Source organism: Anas platyrhynchos, chromosome Z (genome assembly GCF_047663525.1).
Source record: "Anas platyrhynchos isolate ZD024472 breed Pekin duck chromosome Z, IASCAAS_PekinDuck_T2T, whole genome shotgun sequence".
In the NCBI taxonomy this organism is placed as follows: domain Eukaryota; kingdom Metazoa; phylum Chordata; class Aves; order Anseriformes; family Anatidae; genus Anas; species Anas platyrhynchos.
Window position 1 is genome coordinate 60,894,460 of NC_092621.1, and position 18,266 is coordinate 60,912,725.

The 18,266-nt window shown below is 38.4% G+C and overlaps 1 protein-coding gene across 5 annotated transcripts in view; it reads left to right on the plus strand.

Annotated features, from left to right (window-relative positions):
• Positions 1–18,266, plus strand: part of FER (FER tyrosine kinase) — a 190,510-nt gene that overhangs the window by 103,639 nt on the left and 68,605 nt on the right. For all 5 annotated transcript variants that reach the window (XM_038170166.2, XM_072030728.1, XM_038170164.2 and 2 more), the window contains 2 exons: positions 14,972–15,028; positions 17,825–17,940. In XM_038170166.2, the coding sequence (XP_038026094.1) occupies positions 14,972–15,028; positions 17,825–17,940 (173 nt within the window). The remainder of the gene's footprint in view (positions 1–14,971; positions 15,029–17,824; positions 17,941–18,266) is intronic.

The following is an 18,266-nucleotide window of genomic DNA, read 5'->3' on the forward strand; positions in this document are numbered from 1 at the left end:
ACGTATCTCCTATGGAATTTGTAGTGGTTTACATACATGCATCTTCACAGGTTATCTCAAAAGCACCTAGCATTTGCACCTGCATATATTGGAAGAATAAGATAATGATATTGTCTTGGCTTGCAAACTAAAATGGTAATGTAAGTTTGACCAGCAGTTGCAGTATATTTATTGCAAACAAATTGTGATAAAGCAAGTATGCTTCCACTCAGGAAAACCATTCTAACAGGAAAAGTCCTGCAGTGCTTTGAAGCCAACACATGTTCATATGGAATGGTAGGAATGGTGCATGTGGTTCATGGATACCCATCAAAGTCCTTTACAAGGAACTTGCATGGAAACAATGACATCACGGCACACTTTCTTTTTTTGTGGGTTTTCTGGGTAGAGATTATTAAAGAATAGGTGGCGGTTCTTTCTGTAGCTGCAAGCTTTAGTGCACCTACACCTTCCATGGTGTTGCTGGCAAATATATACCTTCATATTTAAAGAGGTGTAAATATATATATCTTTGTATGTGACATGCAGACTGTCATCTTTATTCACTTATATGAAAGGAAACTTCATGAATATGTAGTTTACACTTCTCTGTGTGTGTGACTGTGTGTAGAAGTGCAGTAGCCTTAACACTTAGGTTTTTCACTATGCTTAAAATAGATAACTAGTAAATTACATGATGTGCAAGCCACCAGAAATAAATACTTAAATGCTTACTAATAAAATAAGCATTGTGGCAATCAAGACATATTTAACAGTGTATGAGAAGATTGGAAAAGATGTTTTGTCTGTGTGTACCATACAAGTCTATATTAAAAGTCATTTTTTTCTATAAAGGCAGCCTAATTTTATGTTGAAAATGTTGAGTGCATGTAGGTCAAGCTAATGCTGAGTGTCAAAGAGGAGCAGTGGCTTCTGTCTTTTAGTAGAATTCCAGACATAAAATAGGCTTGTGTAACTACAAAAATGATCATAAAAACCATTGATTCTGTATTGACGTGTCACAGCTGTAATTTTATATTCATTTTTAACGATCCATCTAGTTAAAGGCTTCATTTTCAAACAAAGCTTCAAAGAACAGATTGATTCCTTTATATGTTAGTTGTAGGTGTGTATTTGTCTTATTTATCTTATTAAGAAAAGACAATCAGATGATATGAATTGAAAGACTTTGTAGTTAAAGAACAGAAGTTAAAGTTCAAGAGAGTGAGTTAAAGACCCTTCTCTAGTGCACATTGCCATGTGGCGTTGGGCAGGTCATTTCTGGAAGAAGAGTTCCTTGAGCTGGATTCCTACCTACATTATATTGAAGCATATTTACATAAAATAGTTAAGGAATCATACAACAAATAGCTCTGGAAGCACAAAAATTTATTGTTATCACAACTATACTGAGTATGGTATGTATATGCTAGCATTGATGGTATGCAAGAATAGCAGTATCTTCTTAGAGAACAATACCTACCTGATAAAAATGCAACATGCTTTAGTTAAACTATGGACATTTCTGGAATGTTGTTTGACTTTGGGTTAAAAGCTATCATGTATCTGTCTTGGAATGCAAGCAGAATTTACTAATATTCACACTGGAAAAGTCATACAAATTAAGGCTGCAGTTTCATGCTGCAGCTGCGTAAAGTGAACAACTTGCTGCTGCCAAAAAGGTGTCTATGTGTGTGTGATAAGAAGGTGATCTTGCTCCCTTTTTCTTTCTTTGTGGCTTTGCCTTTTTCCTGCTCTTTCCCAATTGCAAATTAAACCAGTATACCTGTTTGTTTGAAATTTTACCAGGTCAACTCTTTTGCATTTTAATTTTAATGCGTTACCTGAAGATTATGAACACCAGTGAAAGAGGAGCATATGTGGCTAGGAAGGGATAGGTTGGAGAATGTTAAGCTTTTGTCTGAACAAAATAGGAATGTGGCAGAAGCTCTAATGGGGAGCTGAAGCTCTTACGTAGGTATACCGAAGTGTATACTAACCACTACAATTTAGAAATTATTCTGGAAGGATTGTTGGATGTTTAAAGGTTCAGTCTAGCAGGGAGTATACATGTACCTTAGTGTGTGGATGTTGCCAAAATAAGTGAAGCGTTTTATCTCTTGGGGAAAAGAAACTATCTAACTGGAAACAGCTGAAGTTTGAAGTGAGGATGAAGCCAAATATATCTAAGCATTTTACATATAATGGACATTTTACATATACTTGGACATTTTTAGACACATCCGTAGTCTACCAATCCTATGAAAACAGTGCATAAACTATGAAAAGTTCATGCAATTTTCATAGGGGTTGAGGGGTGAGGTATGTATGCGTTTGTGGAAATATTTTAGCCTAGTTTAACAATTGGAATGTATTTTTGCTTTTATGCATAAAAAGACTTAGTTTTTACATTCCTCTCTTTCAATCATACAAAATGTTTAAATGAGAAACTGCAATCACAGTTTCTTTTCCTTTGAGTCTACTGAGGAATGGTCCTGTTTTGGAAGGCTACCCCATAAAGGGCAGATAAAATCTGCCTGCATGTATTTGGTAAATATGTGATTTTGAATTCTTCAGTTTAGGAGCCGAAGCTACTATATTGAGTTAAGTGCTCTAAGTTTCCTTAGTGTATTTTAAATGCAATGATTTTTAAATAAAATTTACTTTTTTTTTTTTCTACACTTTTGGATTTCACATTCTGTTTATTACTTCTTCCTTCTCAGCTTTTTTTCTCTTTATTTTTCTTTATTTCCTGTACTTTTTCTGAAATACTCTCAGCATCTTTCTAGTCATTTGATAAAGAATAGAGCATAATCTTTGGGAAATACTGCATATTCTTGCAAAAAAAGTTGTTTGTTTGTTTGTTTGTTTGTTTTTCCCATATTGATTTCTGCAGTCATTTTGTCTATTGATCTTCAAGAAAGAAGGCTCAAGGAAAAAATGTGGAGTTAATTTGAGGTCACTTCTATGTTTTGTATGCTGCATAGTAGCTTTTACAAATCTTAGTTCTATCTTGTTGGTTTATGGCTGTTCAGGATTTGGTTTAGTAAAAAGGTTGAACTTCATAGTGAAGGTTTTAATGGTGCTATCAAGTCAGATGAAATAGGTTTAGCTCCGTGGAAAAAAGTTCATATTTTGCATAGATAATGCTAAACAGCTTCTGTAACAATTTTTACAGGTCATGAATCTTTATTCTGAAACAGTTTTAAAGCAGTTGTCAGTGGGGTTTTCAGAACCCCTCTTGTAAAACTCACTTGCTCTTAATGAAAAATCTTTTACGCTAGCTACCTGTATTTCTGTACTTAATCTGAAGGACTTGAAACATATAGTTTGTGAATCATGAAATTGGTATGCACGTCAGATCTACTGCCATTGGTGGTGCAGCAAATCGTAATTCTAAGATCATTTCTCATTTCCACATTGGTAGGTCCGATTCACCCGTACACAACTGTTACTGGCTTTCTTTTTTGTATCTGCTTCAGCGAGTTTTGAGAAGTGATATTTGAATGCCTGCGTCATGAAAAATGATCTGTGATGATGACTTTCTTAGCTGTTAAGAACTTTACTCTAATTAACATTACTACTAAAGGTGAAAGATTGACTTTCCATTTTTATTGTTGTGGAAAAATTGTTCATAGCTGCAGTAATTCTTACTACTGATATTTTCTGTCCCAGTTGGAGGAAGGAGTGGAAATACTACTTTTCAAAATATTTTTCTGAACCCATATTTTATGCTTGCAATATGAACAAACAGGCATAATACATGTATATGCACTGTGCTCCTGAGCAATATTCCTCTATTATATGTTTTTCTAGAAGAGTGTTACTGAAGTGGAGGTGGGGAAGAGGAGGTTGAGGCTTCTGATAAATGCCCCATGCTCAGTTAAGATGCATTCTTAAGTTGGGAAGTCTCCTGTTCTCAGTTCTCATAAAACAATATTTTGTTTTTGGTTGAGTCTTCTCAATGTTCTGAAAAAAATTATTTTAGTTGGTGCCGTTTATTTCCCCTAAACCAACTACAGTTTCCAATTTCTAGATATTTTCAACCTTTTTTTGTTTTTGATGCACCTACTGTTAAGATGAAAAGTAGGAGCAAAGTTTGTGTTAGATTGTATTTATTAGTATGACAGTACCTAGGTTTATGATTTCAATATGATCTGAACTAGCAAGGGGAAATATTGATACAAAGTACATGAGATGAGTAAATAACATTGATGATAAAACAGAATTCTTTGAAAGTGTTCGTCCTGTGAGAGAACCTGATCAGAATTCACTCACTCTTCCCTCTTACAAATCTTGCTTTGTAGTCTGCTAGGTAAGAATCTTGCTTTTCTCTGATGGTGCTCTGAAATAGAATACAAAAATAGGTGGCATTTTCTTTCCCCCCTTTCCTGTCTCTTGTTGAAATGCTAAGTGTATACAAGTGTATAAGCTGTTGCTTTTAAATTTATATCTAGTTTGCAAAATGTCTGTTTCTAAAATGTTGAGTACTTAATTGCCTCTCTGCTAGTTGTAAATTTGAAAAAGCACCGTGTTACACTTCTTCGTGTTTGAAATTGTTACCAACAGTTTGTAGAAAAATGTTAGGGGAATTTCGTTTTACATTTTATTGAAAGCTATTATAATTTGATATAACTAATTTGTTACTAACTTCTTCCTGACATAATAATTCATGTTTTCTTTGATCTGTTTTTTGTCAATAAATGAAGATAGGTAGAAGGAAAACCTCATCTCAGACTTGAGCTTACTTATTGGGCAGAAATTAGGGTAATACTAATAACAGTTCAGCTGCATAGTTCAGAATAGGAAATAAGAGATTTCATCTTGTACAGGGACCATCAGCTGTTCTTACTGTGGCCTCAGTGACCTAGCACACAGCTGATTATTCAAGGGATGAAACTTACCATCACAAATGGAACCATGAAACTTACCAACATTCTTAGTGGAATACTTTCTTCTTCAAATGCAAAGAATTTATAGTTACTTTCAAAGGTTTTTGTTTGTTCATTTGTTTTTGTAGTTGAAGAATGTATTTCTGAAATTACTGTTTTTACTGTCTTTTTGTGGGGACGAAACAAGCTGTCAAACAAGACAACTTGTTTGACAGCTAGCTCAGTAGGAGCATTGAGAGGAGCCCTTTCCTGGCCCACAGCACCACGCCTTGATGGTGGTTCAGCTGAGGGCTGCCTTTCCCTCCGGTGACCTTGGGGTGAGGCTCCCGGGCAGGGCTGTGGGGAGGCCTCAGCCAGGGCTGGACCCCATCCGTGGGAGCCGCTTGCAGCAAGGCCTGACTGCTCAGACCCCTCGCAGCCCTGCCTGTGCCTGGCCACGCACCCCATTATCTGTGACAGGGCCCTGACCCATGGGGCGAGGCTGGGACTGACCCTGGCGCTGCCTTGTCATGGTGAGCCTGCCCAGTGCTCCTGGGGCTGTCTGACCCAGGATGACGGCCAGGCAGCATAACCAGACTGACCCACAGGCTGACTTCCCAGCTTGACCTTGGACCTGCTGTATCACCACAGACTTGGCTGACCTGATCAGCCAGATCCTACTGTTGTGGGCCAAGGAACAAAGACCGCTTTGCCTGGTTGGAAACAACCATGTGTCTTCAAGAAGGAAGCAGGGAAAAAAATAGGATCACAACCCTGGTCTTCAGGAGACCTTCGGCATCTTCAGGGACCTATGTGCAGGAATCCCATGGGTTATGGTCCTGGAAGAAAGGGGGTCCAGGAGAGCTGGTCAGTATTCAAGCATCACTTCCTCCAAGCTCAAGATCAAGGTGTCTCCATTAGTAAGAAGGCAAGCAAAGGGGGCAGGAGACCTGCATGGATGACCAAGGAGCTCCTGGCAAAACTCAAACAGAAGAACAGGTATACAGCTGTGGAAAAAGGGACCAGCCATTTGGGAGGAATAGAGGAATATTGTCTGAGTATGCAGGGATGTGATGAGGAAGGCCAAGGCCCATTTGGAATTAAATCTGGTGAGATGCCAAGGACAACAAGAAGGGCTTCTTCAAATATATCAGTGGGAAAATGTGGGCCCACTGCTGAATGGGTCAGGTGTCCTGGTATCAAAGGATTCAGAGAAGGCAGAGTTACCGAATGCCTTCCATACTTTATCTTCACTGCTAAAACCAGCCCTCAGGAATCTCAGATCATAGAGACAAGAAAGGAGGTCTGGAGAAAGGAGAATTTTCCTGTGGTTGAGGAGGATTGGGTTAGAGTTCATTTAGGCATCTTGATACCTACAAATCCATGGGCCTAGGTGGTATGCACCCACAAGTGCTGAGGGAGCTGGTGGATGTTATTGCTAGGCCACCCTCCATCATCTTTGAGAGGTCGTGAAAAGCAGGAGAGATGCCTGAGGTCTGGAGGAAAGCCAGTGTCACACCAGCCTTCAAAAAGAGCAAGAAGGAGGACTGAGGAAACTACAGGCCAGTCAGCCTCAACTGGAAAAACCCTGGAAAGGTGATGGAACAGCTCATCCTGGAGGTCATCTCCAAGCACATGGAGGCTAAGAAGGTGATCAGGAGTAGTCAGCAAGGACTCACCAAGGGGAAATCATGCTTAACCGATCTGGTAGCCTTCTATGATGTGATGACTGTCTGTGTATGTTGTCCACCTTGACTTTAGCAAGATTTTTGTTGCCGTCTCCCATAACATCCTTATTGTCAAGCTCAGTAAGTATGGGATAGATGAGTGGACAGTGAGGTGGACAGAGAACTGGCTGGATGGCAGAGCTCAGAGGGTTGTGCTCAGTGGTGCAAAATCTAGTTGGAGGCCTTGTTCAACTTATTCATCAATGACCTGGATGATGGAATAGAGCATGCCCTCAGCAAGTCTGTGGATGACACAAACCGGGGAGAACTGTCTGGTACACCAGAAGGCCGTGCTTCCATTCAGAGGGACTTGGGCAGGCTGGAGGGCTGGGCAAAAAGGAACCCCATGAAGTTCAACAAAAGCAAGTGCAGAGTCCTGCACCTTGGGAGGAATAACCCCAAGCGCCAGTACAGGCTGGGGGCTGACCTGCTGGAGAGGACTAGAGAAGGACCTGGGAGTTATGGTGAACAGCAGGTTAACTATGAGCCAGCATTGTGCACTTGTGCTCTAGGTGATCCTGCTTGGCAGGGGGGTTGGACTAGACAATCTCCAGAGGTCCCTTTCGACCTCAGCTGTTCTGTGATTCTGTAAAAGAATGTACTAACCAGAGCAGTCTCTGTATCATCCTTGCTCATCTTTCATTTTCCACTCAAGAAGTTTCCACCTGGAGGTGGTTCCTTCCTATCCATTAGGTGTCTTGGCATTTCCCCAGTATTCTTCCAAATGAGATCTCAAAATCCTGCTTTTGCCAAGTAGCTCCTTGTATGTCATAAAGGCTAATCTCCAAAAAGGCAATGAAGTATTTATCTGAGCCAAGCCAAGTCAGTTAAAATCCTTGGTCATGAAGTATGACATTCCTGTAATTTAGTTTCTGCTCCTTTCATATTTATCTTGAAATGATAATGGTAGTTTTGGACACCAGGGGACATAAATAAAATGTAATAGGATAAAGTGTCTGGGGTTCTTAAATAACCCCATTTGGAAATAAGGTATATTATTCATATAATAAGCAGGTATGTCCAAGCACTAATTTCTGTAATAGATTTGTCTGAATTGCTTTCAAATTCTGTGGTCCAAAATTAGTAATAAAAGAGCCTGAACGAGCACTAGGTAAAGAGTGATTTATAGTTGCGTTGCAAGAGGAGGGTTGCATCATAAACAGATTCCTTTTGCAGGTGTTGTGGTTTAGCCCAGCAGGCAGCTCAGCACTGTACAGCCATGTGCTCATTCCCAGCACAGTGTGACGGGGAATAGGATTAGGGGTAAATAAAGTAATGACAGTTTAATAGGAAAGAAAGGGAGGGGAGAACAGGAAAAGAAAAAAAAATTAAAAAATAAAAATAAAAAGGGAAAAAAAAAGAAGTAGAAGAAAACATTACACGAAGGTGATGCACAATGCAATTGCTCACCACCCACTGAATGATGCCCAGCCAGTCCCCCAGGCAACAGCACCCCTCCCAGCCAACTCCGCCCATATTAATTATTCAGCATGACACCATGTGGGATGGGCCAGTCTGGGCCAGCTGTCCTGCCTGTGTCCCTCCCAGCTCCTGGTGCACCCCCAGCCTCCTTGCTGGTGGGGCAGCTGAGATGTCCTTAATTGGTGTAAGCACTACTCTGCAACAACTAAAATATTGTTGTGTTATCAACTTTATTTTCATCCAAACTCCAAAACACAGCACCATATCATCTACTAGGAGGAAAATCAATGATATTCCAGCCAAAACCAGGACAGCAGAGAATTGTAATGGCATTAACAATCTCAAGAGCTCTGACCTTCTCTTTCATTGATTAGCTTATGACTAGGTATGAGAATCTATTGAATTTGCTCTATTTGATTTAGAAACAATTCTGTTAAAATGAGAATTTTTATGACTCAGACTGATGGGCATTAGTGTCTGTTTATCCATACCTACGTTAAAGGTTGTGTTTTATTTCACATTTTGCTGTCCATTTCTTTTGTATCTCTCAGTGTATTCTGCGTACATGATTAATGTGTTAGAGTATTAACAACTGGAGAAATACTGTCTATCATAACCAGAAATAGGCACTTGCATAAAATCATGAATTTTATGATCAGACGGGAAAAAAAGACAGCCTTATTTGCTAACTTCTGTTTATGTTATGCTGATCAATTGCTTTGTGTGCTTCACTGATGTATTTAATTGTTGGTAGCTTCCCAAAAATATTGGATATGACATATTCAGCTCAGCACAAGTTGAACAGAGTTAGTGAGACTACATACTTGCAGTAGAAATACAGTTTTGACCTTGTTGCTGTCCACCTTGCAGTGCTGTAGGTTATTAAAGATGATTATTTGAGTCAGTTGCACAGTTTCAAAACAGTGTTTGAATGGCTATTTAACATACTGCTAATTAGATATCTTTTTTCTTCTAATGCCGGATTTATACACTAGATAGCATCTCTTAGTTTCTTTCCAGCTATCTGCTGAAGAAACTGCCTTGGTGCTGGTCAGTAGAATAAACAGAGGTTAAATCACTCTGCAAGCACTGTAAGGTGCTAGATGAAACTGTAATGCATGTGAAGCTTCAGACTTGTTTAGTTTAATATGTCTACATTAAATGTTTTCTTCAACTTGACTAGTGCTGTGTGACAGAGGGACCCTCTATGATTTAAGATTTGAATTCACAGATGGACTTAAGGACCAGTCCTACATTAAGTTTCTAGCCTGCCTTCTCAGTGTATGAGGTGCATACCTTAGCAGTAAATTTCAAATTTAGGAGGAAATTACAGACATTGCTAGAGCTTGGGCATATCTCTGCATAGGTTTTACAGGGCTAAGTGCATCCTGGAGCACCTGAATTTCTTCTAGCCTTTCAAGAAATAATCTCAGGTTAATGAGTTTGCTTTTCAAGTAGAGGAGTACAGTTTAGTAGTGTGGTTATCATCTTTTTATCTAGAAGCCCAGTTCTAAGATTCACACAAGGTGAAGGCTATATAGGCTATATAAAAGGACAGGCAAAGCAGGGGAGGAGAGTTATATTTTGGTATTTCCTCAAGAAAATAATTATTGTTTTCACAGTCTTTGAGGTGTTTTTGTAGTCTTTAAGGCTTTCACTGAACCTGAGAGAGAGAAACCAGGAGGGAGGACCAACAGAAAAGCTTTTGACTGAGGGGAGTTGACTTAGATATGAGCTCTGGGTTATAGTTACTGTCCTATTAATTGTGTTACAGTATGTGTCTTCTGCTAATCTCTCCTGGATCATCTGGAAAGTATTACTGGTGTCAGAATCCATTATATTTATACAGAAGTTAAAAGACTAAATGAATGATGATCGCAGTCAGAGGGAGTGTGATATGCCAAGGGCAGCATCATTTTCTTTAGCTATCTGCTTTTGAGGTTGGTGCAGATGGTGCCTAATGAGTATTAAAAGAGCAGTTTTGAAGAGATTTCAACTAGAAGCAGAAAGGATTGAGTGTCTCCTGGAGCTGTACCCGCTGCCTTTTCAGTCTGGTGGCTCAGTCAACTAGTCACAGGAATGGCATACATACTAAATCTCTGTAATCTAAGGCAGTTTGTATATCTACAAAAGCAATTCAAGATTTTTGTTCATATAATGCTTTGATAAGAAGGAAACTTACAAATTTATCTATGGTCAAGGTGAATATTCACTTATCAATACCTTGTGAAACTGAGACTAGCAAGGCAGCACAATTTGCTTATGCTCATGGATATGTTTATTTTTTTCTAATCCAAAACCAGGAGCCTTAGTAGTGAAGCTGATCAAATTTAGTGTGAACCTTGAATTGTGAAAAATTTGACAGAACTAAGATATTCAATGTAATTAATACTTTATACTGGTATGACAAAAACTTAAGGTTTTCATAAAAAGAGAGATACAGATAGCAATTAATGTACTGTTATAATTATAACAATTCCTTTGACAGATCATCTGATTACAGTTTATGGTACCATATTGTTTAATTATTTCTCTGAAGGATTATGTATCAGATTTTTTCTTCATAAACAGCCATCTGAAGTGTCATGTCAATATTCAAAAAGCCATTCACTACATAGAATCTTAGAAATTAAGAGGTTAAAAATTCTATTATTATTTGTTTTCATAACTTTTTGGCCTTAACAGTACTTATGTCAATGTTCAAAACCCTTATGTTAATACTTCTAAGTAGTCGTTTATATATATATATATATATATATATATATATATATACTTTTTTTTTCTTTAGAACTTTATTTTCAAATTGTTTTCTTAAATTTGAGCATTTCTTCTGAAGGACAGTGTATAATTTGATGGCCCTTCCTACATTTATAGTATAACAGCTTCTGAAAGAAGCATCCCATCAGCAAAAAATAAATAATCTAGAATATTTAACAGGCTTCAGTGAATAGAACATTTCTATTTTTAGCAAAATCAAATGGAGATGAAGGAAAAAGTCATTGCTGGTGTCTGGTCAGTGAGGCAATAGTTTTAATCAAGAATGTTGTCTGCCGGAGAAAAATCAAGTGATCATTGTTGGAGAATTTTCTTTCAAGTCTCCCAATGCCCCTCCGTGGAAGAGGGAATGACACCTCATGGATCCCACCAGGTATTCATGGTGTTATGATACAGGGCTTCATGCCTTCAGGGCTGATGGGAGTAGCATGTGGGAAGTTGGGCTGACTAGAGGCATTTAGAGAGACCCTAGAGAGTGCAGTGAGCATGGCTTACATGAGCAATGATCACCATAATTCTGTAATATAACTATCATAGAAATCATAATAATACTTTACCCCCTTCTTTTTTTTTTTTTTTTTTCTCCTCCTGCTGAGTTCATGACAGTGGAGAAAAAGTGTGGAGAAAGTTAATGAGTGCATTGTGCAGCATAATCCTTCTTTGCTCCTTCCATTCTATCAGTTACCTGGAACATTTCTGGACTACCTGCTGAACAGTTTCCTTGCAAAAAGAGCAAGAGAAATTAGACTCCAGATTCATTATGAGTTGACATCAGATTTTATTGGCTGCATAGGTCAAAGGAAGTAGTGCTTATTCACTGTGATGCCTGTGGAGAATGTGTTGTAAAAGATTTAGCCTTCGACCTGAAAGGGGAGAAGAATTTTTAGAGTTTAAACAACAACAACGACCAAAAAAAAACAACCAAACAACAACAAAAACAAAACACACAAAATCCTTCACCTTCGTTTAAGATTAACTTAAGCTATTTGCTCCAAAAAGGTCATTCATAATGCTCTGTATGCAGGTTATGCTCAAAGTGCCGTACTAGCTACTTAGGATTCAGCCATAGTAGGAGATAAGTTTATATGTTTTGTTCTGTGTTTTTTTTTTTTTTTTTCCTAGGATATTAGAATTTTGTTATGGTTATGTGTCTCACTGATAAATAACAAGAATAAACCACATTCAACATTTCATTTTAAATTTGAAAATGTGATAAAGGTAGTGATGACTGTTGCAATGCCTGCTGTTAGGATAGTCTTTGGGAGAAAAACAAAATTTATGTAGTATCTGGTTCCAGCTTGGTAATATGGTTTAACCTAGCATATTAATTACAGATACGTTGTTTCCATAAGAAGAGTGAATTCCATGCATTAAAGTCTAATTACATACAGTAGGGCTTTCAATGTTTTTGAATCGCAGGCTGTATTGGGTATAGGTGGCAAGGCTTTGGTAGCAGGGGGCTGCAGGGGTGGCTTCTGTGGGCAGAGCCCAGCCCATGTCAGAGCAGAGCCAGCTCCAGCTGCTCCAAAAGGGACCTGCTGCTGGCCAGAACTGAGCCAGGGAGTGATGCTGGGTGGGCCTCTGGGAGAGCAGAGGTAAGGGAGGGGAAAAAAATGCAGTGGAACAGCAGCTGGGAGAGCAAGGAGTAAAACATCCTTGCAGACCCCAAGGCAGGTGCAGGAGGGAGGGCAGGAGGTGCTGCAGGCAGGCAGGCAGCAGCAGTTCCCCTGCGGGCTGTGCAAGGAGAGGCCCCTGGTGGAGCAGGCTGTCCCCCTGCAGCCCATGGGTCCCCCATGGAGCAGATCTCCACGCTGCAGCCCCCCCATGGGTGGAGGAGCCCCCGCTGGAGCAGGTGGATGTGGCCTGGAGGAGGCTGCGGCCCATGGAGAGCCCCCGCAGGAGCAGGCCCCGGGCCGCAGCTGCAGCCCGTGGAGAGGAGCCCACGCAGGAGCAGGGGGTCTGGGGGGAGCTGCCCCCACCCATGGGGGACCCGTGCTGGAGCAGTTTGCTCCTGGGGGATGGATGGATGGATGGACCCCGTGGGACGGAGCCGTGTGGGAGCAGTGCTTGAAGAGCTGCTGCCTGTGGGCAGCCCCCCAGGCTGAGTTGGGGAAGGACGGCATCCCATGGGAGGGACCCCACAGGGAGCAGGGGCAGGGAGGGACCATGCGGAGACGAAGTGTCAGGGACTGACCACAGCTTCCTTTTGCCTGCACTGTTCAGGGGAAGGAGGTAGAATAGCATGGGTGAGGGAAGGTGTTTTTATTTTGGGGGAGGGAAAGGGGGATTGTTTCTCACTGCTCTAGCTTGTTAGTTATAAATCTAATTAATTTCTCTGTGCTGAGTCTTTTTTTGCCCGTGACGATAATTGCTGAGTGATCTCCCTGTCCTTATCCCAGACTTTGAGCCCTTTTCATTGTATCTTCTCCCCCTTTCCCTTTGAGGAGGGGAGTGAATGAGCAGTTGTGGCAGACCGCAGCTGCCCACCTGAGTAAAAGCACCACGCAGGGAAGAAACCTGAGGTTAGAAGAAACCTGAGATACTGAGTTCAACCCCACAACTAGGGCTGCATCAGCTATAATGTGGTTTCCTGGCACCATGCCCAGTTTGGTGTTGAATGTCTCTTCAGGTGAAGACTCCAAAATTTCTCTGGGCGATCTGTTCTAGTATTTCACCACCCTCACAGTAAAAACACATTTTCTCATGTTCCTAATGAATTTCCTGTTTCCTGATTTGTGACCATTGCTACTTCTCCTGTTAGCAGGAACCGCAGAGAAGGGTCTTGCTCCCTCTTCTTTCTTCCCTGCCATCAGATATTTGCACATTGATAACTACCTGTTTTGCACCAGGAGGTGTTAGGATCCCAGTAAGAAAGTCACTCAGACTCTTCAAGGTATCATTTAAAATACTGTCGATTAGAGCTAGCACTGTCGGGAAAGAGTAGCATAAACTTACATCCTGTTAGACTGGGAGAACTCCAGGTCTTGTAGCGTTTAATGGGCTTCCAACCCACAGGCAGCATGCTGGACAGGCCCTCTTCACAGAAGGCTTCTACTATTTCAGTCACTGGAGCTATTATGGGATTACTACTTTTTTTTTACTAGTAAATAACTCTGTTCATCATTTCTGCTGTCAAACAGAAAATATGTCCCCATGAGAACTTCTTGGTGCACTGTTGGATAAAGGCAGGGCTGTGCAGGTGGTGTATAGCCCGTATACACCACCAGTACCAATAGCCAGTACCTGGTGGGAACTGTAATAATATGCTGGTTGAGTTGGCCAAGTTTATCCTATGACAAAGGGATGTATGCAGCACAACACAGGCCTGAAGGCCATTCAGTACAAGCAGCACAGGCAGGGTGCACTGAGGTTAACATCAGTGATGATCCCTAATCCTGTGACATGCAGTGGTCTTCTGGGCAGGATCACAATAAATATTCCATAGTCCAGAAAACCTGATAATGTCATATATCAGGTATACTGTAAAGCCAGCATGGTTGCATTGGTTTTCTATGAGCTTTAATGAGAATTTAATGAGAATTTATTTATACAGTTGGCATACACCTTCTTATTACTAATAAAGACTGCTTAGGATCATATCAGTAATAAGAGAAGTGGTAATAGTGTTTGTGAGGTGGTAAGTAGATGAGATACTAACAGAAATAAAATTGCTGGTCATCAACACTGAGTAGATACTATGACTAGCAATTGTTGTCTTTTCAGATATTTGGCTGTTATGTGTCAAACTACCAAAGAAGAATTAAGAACTAACACTTAAGAGATACAAATATGTATCTTGTTAATAAGTAGAAAAATCAGTTGTTTTTTTACCTGCACTGAGGAAAGAAAATTTTTCTTTGATTCTGCAGTAAGTTACTTCGTATTCTAAAATGAAGCTTCACATTTGATCTTGACAGAGGTAAAAACACAGCACTAGATACTGTTTCCAGAGCTTTCATGAGAAAGTGTATAGGGTTCTATCAGCACACATACTTTGATGTGGTTACTCTGCAGTGTAATTCAATACTTTGTTGAATAGCAAGTTTTCTTAAACCTGTTTTAGAAACTCATAAATTTTTTACTGCCTGGTGTGTTTTTGATTGATCAGTCATTAGATCAATTTCTACTTGTTGAAATGCATCTTATAGAAAGTATACATTTGTAACGACTAAAAATTCTTCCCTTTTCTTGCCACAGGATAAGAAATGGGTTCTCAATCATGAAGATGTCACACTGGGAGAATTACTGGGCAAAGTAAGTAATCAAGTGAGCTAAATAACATTTTTAAAAGTATGTATTAGTCATTAAACCTATATATTTCCTGATTGCTTTATCCTTTAAATTACTGCAATACTCAATCTTTATAGCATTTTTTTTTTTTACTTTACTACACAAGACAGTATTGTGCTTTAAATCAGGTGTACTGCTAAGTGTTACACTGTGTCTGTTGAAAAGTTTAGCATACATATTTTTCTTATTTGGAAGGCTTTTAAGCTTACTATATGTGTGTAAAGTTAGTTTAAATTGTGAAGTCTTATGAAAAAAAATGTACAAATATGAAAGGCGTATAAATAAAATATTTGATATAAGATGATGATGTAGTCAATACTCGTTAAAACATATGTTCTTTATGCACCTGTATGTTTTTTTTGACTTTTAAGTAGCTTCACAATAGTATATGTATAAATTAATTCTTATGGGGTATATCACACGTTCTGCTTAGGAGCTTCAAGTCTTTGAAATACTCAAGTAAGTCTAGTATCTTACATAAATTTTCAGCACTTTTGCACCTATCAAGAAAATTGCAAGTGACACTTTTGAATACCATGTTCCAAAAGATTTCCCCAAAACTGAAAAATAAGCTTGAATGAGAAGCAGATAAATGTAAGCAACAGTTGTCCTATAAGTTTCTTACACACTAAAAGAACTGATAAACTTTTCAAGAAATGTGGAAATAAAATAAAAATAAGTAAATTCTGCTTCTTGGGAAAAAAGTCTTTTTGATAGCTTAAGATGACAAGAATTATTAGCTGCCTGTAGACAGAGCTGTGTTGCTTAAAATGCCATACAGGTACCATGACAGTTTCACATTCTTAAACAGAAACATACCAAAGGCATAATAATAATAATAATAATAATAATAATAACAACAACAACAACAGGATGTTTAGTAATCTATTAACATAACTTTGTTTGCAAAAAATAAATTTGAATTAGTGTTGATGAGTAAAGACAGCCGAAACAATCTGCAAATTGATTCAAAAACTGAATTTACATTTATTGCATATTTTTGACAAAGCATTTTAACACTCAATAAAGACGACTCAGTCTTAAAAGTCATTATAATAAGTTATATTATTTAATAAATAAATACAGAATGAGAACTTTATTGGGACACTATATAAATCTGTAATTCATCCTTTTCTGAAAATATACAGTCAGACTAGGAAAGGCAAGAATGACAGAATCATTAGCTTCTATGTAAGAAAATACTAAATAAACTGCAGCCATTGACCCTGAAAGTAAGAAATCTGTGAAATTCCAAAATCTTGATTGTCCTGGAGAACAAGACAAGGAAAATGATGAAAGCTTAATGCAAGTAAGGATGCAAACTGGCAAGGTAGAAAGAAGATTTCCTTCACCTCAGCAGTGAATAGTCCTTTTATTTACACAATATTAATTCTATAATATACACAAAATGAAAGTAACATATTATATTAAAAATGAAATTCTTCTAAACAATGCCAGATGAAAAGCATTTTCTAGACATCAGAGGTAGTGTTCTGTCCTTTAGAAGGGTCATAGATCCTATGCCACGCTTGCCAGGTGTTTCTTACTTATTATTAAATAAAATAATACCTGAAGCCAGTGTTTAGGCACCTGAATTTCTTCCCTTGTCAATACTAATGCATTAGCATTTTTCATCTATGAGTTTCTGCATCTCTCCCCTCCCCTCCCCTTTTTTTTTTTCTCTACTTTCTTTGGCAATACAGGATTCAAATGCATGGTATAAATATGTCTTTGTCACTGAGGAAAGAAAGCAGATTCCAGCAGATTTTTGCAGTTTGCTGAAGTCATATGTAGCTCTGTGCACTAGGACACAGGAGGGGAAATTTATGAGATGCAGATTTAAAATGGGGTTATATTTATTCTTTGGAAAATGGAAAGCTAAAAAAAAAAAACAACTAAAAGTATGAGGTCTTTGTGTGTCCGCAGTCCATCCTGGTTCTTTTCATTGACAGCAGATATCTCTGACACCACAATATCTTCCTTCCTTTAATTTTTATCCTCCTTAATTTTCATTTTGTTTTTGATTAAGTAAAAATCACATATGATGGATTTTTGTCTATGAAAGATAAAATAAAAGTAACTTACACTGAGAACAGGTCGTTGAAGATCTAAAAAATCTGATTATAGAAGAAGCTGATTTCTAAAGTCATGTCCAAATATGGGGTCTTAAATATAGCAGTCTTGAGCTTAGGTTTTAAAAAAATGTAGATAGTGTAACATTTTTTAGAGGGATGTGACGCTTTTTTTTAATGGTTTTAATTTGCAATCAAAATTAATATTCTGTGTTTTTATTTTTCTTACTTTGCTTATTTAGTTCCTTGAGAATGTATATGTTTTGAAGTGTTTTTTTGTAGTTTCACAGATTGTCTTTTGGTCTTTTACAGACTGCAAGTTGAAAAATATTGAAAAATGCATTAGTTTGAAAACGAAAGAGGACAGGAGTAAGAATAAGAAAAAAAATACTGATATCGCTGTCTATAGACTTAAGATATCACCAGGAGTTTTTACAAGAAAATTGTAATTACACAATTAATGTGTTTTTTTCTTTTTCTAGTAAGGTCAAATAGAACTCATATATCATATCCATAAAATAGATGAACTCTGTCTATGTGAACTGAATTGTGTTAAGGGCATATACTAGAAGAAAATTTCATAAACATATTTCAAAGTCCTGAACCAGTTACATTAGCTGTCTGCTTTATTTTTCTGGAGGTTTGTAAAGATTCTATTATTTAGAATTATTTTATTTTCTGATTTCAGGGTAATTTTGGTGAGGTATATAAGGGAACGTTAAAGGATAAAACTCCTGTTGCTGTAAAAACGTGTAAAGAAGATCTTCCTCAGGAACTGAAAATAAAATTTCTGTCAGAAGCCAGGTGGGTTCTCTAAATGTAGTTGAAATATATACTTATACTGTGGGATTTTATTTTTTTTTCATTTAAAGTTATTTTTTACTATAGAGGTTTACAAAATATGACCTTCACAAAAATTCAAAGAAACTATAGATAAACTTTTTCCTTTTTTTTCCCTCCCTCAGTACTTTCCACAACTGTTGCCCTGGTAACTAAGCACAGGCATTTCATTAATGTGTGTATGCAGCAAGCATCCGCACTTGCTGAAACCACCTATGCAAGCTATGCTTATAAAACAGATTTTTGGTATTGTAAGTGCCTCCACTTAGAACTTTTTCTGATACACGCCA